The sequence below is a fragment of the Columba livia genome, chromosome 22 (genome assembly GCF_036013475.1).
Source record: "Columba livia isolate bColLiv1 breed racing homer chromosome 22, bColLiv1.pat.W.v2, whole genome shotgun sequence".
Taxonomy (NCBI): Eukaryota; Metazoa; Chordata; class Aves; order Columbiformes; family Columbidae; genus Columba; species Columba livia.
In genome coordinates this window covers 331,701-335,825 of record NC_088623.1, presented here as the reverse complement: position 1 = coordinate 335,825, position 4,125 = coordinate 331,701, and the positions used below count along the sequence as shown (strand labels likewise).

The 4,125-nt window shown below is 48.8% G+C and overlaps 1 protein-coding gene across 1 annotated transcript; it reads right to left on the bottom strand.

Annotated features, from left to right (window-relative positions):
* Positions 1-1,473: 1,473 nt before the first annotated feature.
* LOC135576011 (olfactory receptor 14C36-like) lies at positions 1,474-2,391 on the bottom strand. The gene has a single exon (XM_065038565.1). The coding sequence runs from the start codon at positions 2,389-2,391 to the stop codon at positions 1,474-1,476; it is 918 nt and encodes a 305-aa protein (XP_064894637.1).
* Positions 2,392-4,125: the final 1,734 nt, after the last annotated feature.

The window sequence follows — 4,125 nt, the reverse complement described above, 5'->3', positions numbered from 1 at the left end:
CTCTCTGGATTTTTCCAAGATGTTTGAGAGAGATCTCACAATGACTGCAGCCAGCTCTAATAGCACCTCACTGGCCCTTCCTACACCAAAAGTTTTTTCCACATCTCACAGTTCCAGGGGAGTGCCAGGGGCACAGTAAACACCTGTCTAGCTCATCAGGCACTGTTTGGAAGAGAATCAGAAGTGAATTCTTCCTGTGTGCCTGTGACTCTGTGGGGCCTCTGTGCCACTCACAGCTTTCCTGAGCATTTTTTAAGTGTCTACCTCTCTGCAAATTTTCTGGTCCTCAGGCTGTAGATGGGAGGATTGAAAAGGAGCATGAGGATGGGCTTTGTTAAACTATTCAAAAGGGTTGTTCTGGGCATCACAGAGACAAGGATGAGGGTGTTGTGGAAAACAGCAACATTGGTGAGGAGAAAGGAGCAGCTGGAGAATGTCTTCTACCTACCCACAGAGATCTAATACTCACAGAAGATACCCATGTGAACAGCAAGAGGAGAATGGGAATGGAGAGAGCCTGAGTGTCACGGTGTCACTGCATGAGAGCTCCAGCAATGTGTTGAATCACAGAAGTGGTCAACTCTGCTGGGGCCACAGAACTGTACCCAGGACATGACTGAAACGATTCCTGTAGATGACAGAGGAGCCCCTAGTGTGTCTGCCACTGGAGACAGATGTCCCAGGTCATGAGTCTTGTAGAGGGCAGGGGATGACACACAGCCCAGTACTGATCGCAGGATGTGGTCACCAGTAGTGAGTGCTCTGTACAAGGACAAGGTGCAGGAAACAGCACTAACACAGTGATGAGCAGGGATGGTGCTGTCCCCAGCCACAAAGCTGCCCATCAGCTGGGATAGGGGAGTGGGTATGCAGGAGGTCTCCAGGGAGATCAAATGTCCCAAGAAGAAGTCCATGGGGATGTGCAAATGCTGGTTTGCCACCACCTGCACAATAATGAGGGTTTTCCCAAACAAAACCACCATACAGGTCATGAGGGAGAGAAGGATTTCCTAAGGGATGGGAACATTCCCCATTCCTGGTAGGAATGGCACATCCACAACTGCCCCATTGCATTTTCGCCATGGAAGGTTTTAGGTCCCTCTTTTCCCCCTGCACTTGGTAAGGAACTTGCGAGGAAGGAGTTTTAGTTCTTTTGTAGATGCTTGGGTATCAGTCAGAAAGACAAGTCATTGCAGGTACATTTTTTTTTTTAACTAAAAATAGAGTAGAGCCCCATGTTTGCATAGTCACTGGGTCACACTAGTGAAGTCGGTAATGAAGTTGACATGGGCTGTCCACATTTCTTTGTGGATAACATTATTAAAGTTAAAAAAAAAAAAAGGCAGAACAAAAGACAACACAAACACAAAAATAATGACAACAACAACAAACTAATGATAAAGGATGGACCTGTAATAAGTTACAGTATGAGTCATATATTGAAACAGATGGACAGTCTAGAGCTTCTGGAAGTTATACAGTCATCAGTTTCCACACTGCATTCTGGAGCTCCTGGTTTCTCATGCTGTAGATGAGGGGGTTCAATGTTGGAGGCACCAAGGAGTACAGAACTGCCACCACTAGATCAGGGGATGGCAAAGAGATGGAAGGGGATTTCAGGAAAGCCAGCAAGCCAGTGCTGATAAACAGGGAGACCACGTCCAGGTGAGGGAGGCACGTGGAAAAGGCTTTGTGCCGTCCCTGCTCAGAGGGGATCCTCAGCACGGCCCTGAAGATCTGCACATAGGACAGCACAATGAACACAAAACACCCCAAATAGACAAAAGTACTAAACACGAGAAGTCTAAATTCCCTGAGGTAGGTGTCTGGGCAGGAGAGCTTAAGGATCTGGGCAAGTTCACAGAAGAACTGGTCCACAGAATTGCCCTTGCAGAGTGGTAGTGAAAATGTATTGGCTGTGTGCAGCAGAGCATGGAGAAACCCACTGGCCCAGGCAGCTGCTGCCATGTGGACACAAGCTCTGCTGCCCAGGAGGGTCCCGTAGTGCAGAGGTTTGCAGATGGCAATGTAGCGGTCATAGGCCATGATGGCGAGAAGAGAAAACTCTGCTGAAATGAAGAAAACAAACAGAAAGAGCTGTGCAACACATCCTGCATTGGAAATGGCCCTGGTCTGCCAGAGGGAGTTGCCCATGGCTTTAGGGACAGTGGTGGAGATACACCCCAGGTCAAGGAGGGAGAGGCTGAGGAGGAAGAAGTACATGGGGGTGTGCAGGTGCTGGTCACAGGCTATGGTGGTGATGATGAGGCCATTGCCCAGGAAGGCAGCCAGGTAGATGCCCAGGAAGAGCCAGAAGTGCAAGAGCTGCAGCTCCCGTGTGTCTGTGAATGCCAGGAGGAGGAACTGGGTGATGGAGCTGCTGTTGGACATTAGCTGTTTCTGGTCATGGGGACCTGTCCACTGAGTAAAAGGCAGTGAGAAATTAGGGCAGAGTTCTCTGAGCAAAATGTGTTCCAGTTCTCATGGAAATCCCCTAGACTGACTTACCCTGTTCAGGTCCCTTTCAAGAGCTGTGGTTGGTGCTGGCTGATGGTGTCATTGGGAAGAGGCATCTTTGTTGTGGACTATACTGAATTCAGTCCTGCCCTACAGCAACAGGGAAACAGAAGAACAGGGTGATCTGAGATTATATCAACTCATGATATCAAAGAACTTTGAAGCACAGTCACTCCCATTTCACCTAATGGCAGAGCAGAGCTGTAGAGATCTTGTTTTGTTTCTTTTATTCTAACTGCCCCACCACGGCTGAGGAGGTTTTGTTTGTTTGTTAAGGCAAAAATGCCTTAACAATGCCTTTTACTGCAAGTGAAACCTTGTGGGTGCTGACAGACAAAGGGACTGTCCCGTAGTGCAGAGTGGGGACAGCTGGTCTGTCCATCAGACCTGGTCTCAGCTGCCCTGTGCCAGCACCTCTTTGAGCCGGAGGACAATCAGCCCCAGATGTTCCCCTGAGCAGAAACTGGACACCGCTGAGAGCAGAGCAATACGGTTTCCAAGGGCTGATCTGCAAACCACTGACCACTCTCATTGTACATGAACAGGATCTCAGCTCTGCCCTCCCGGCCAGGGACACACAGGGCTCATTGCATCATACAGACGATGAGCCACATTACCGTGGCCTAGTGCCGAAGTGTCTTCTCCACGGGGCTCCTCTCTAGGCAGAGAGTATCCATGGGAGATCTGTGCCCTGGTGGGGGCAGCCTGCAGCCCAGCAGAAGGGAAAAAGTCAAAATTTCCCCAGGGAAAAAGTCAAAATTCCTAAAGATGGGGTGTCCTGGGGCTCAGCTCAGCTCATTGCCAGCCCCACACATCAACATGCCCAGAGCCCCAGGTAATGTGGGACCAAAGGCAACATGAACAAGACATGAAACACAGATAAATGCCCCAATGGTCTGGCCAAGGGAGGAAGGACATGGACAGACGGACAGGCACTTGGGGGTTTCTCCTCACTGGGAGGTGATGTCACGGAGGCACCCCGTAGGTTAATTTAAGGGACAACAAGGTCCAAAACCAACTTTATTAAACCAGTGAGAAACAGGGTTTTAGCACTCCAAAAGTGACTTAAATACAGGTTCAGATATCAGTTGAGGAAAATTATTGAGGGGCAGCAACTAACACAACAGGTGGTCCACAGTGTGCATGCACGTGGCTTCACCAAAACAATGCCGGAGCCGTCCCCCAGTCCTGGAGAAGTACACGCTTGCCTAAACACGGTGCAGAATTATTTTTAAAGAGATACACGTACTCGTAGTGAGTACGGAAAGTGTACACTCGCGATTCCGCAAGGGTAAATTTATAATACACTTGCAATCCTGCGAGGGTTAATTTACTTACACGTGCAAATGTGCACGGAATATTACACGTGCTTACATGGAAGCATGGGAGGAAAATACATTCGCGATTGTGCGAGGAAATAATTTAAAGTACGCGTGCAAATGTGCACGGAAGGAAAATACACCCGCTATTCTGCGAGGATTAATTTTACACGCGCTCATATGGAGCGCGGAAAGTTATACGTGCATATGTGCACGAAAAGTATAAATATACTTGCAATCCTGCAAGAAGTTTTACTCAAATCCGTGGTGGCGAGGCAAACGGAGTCCC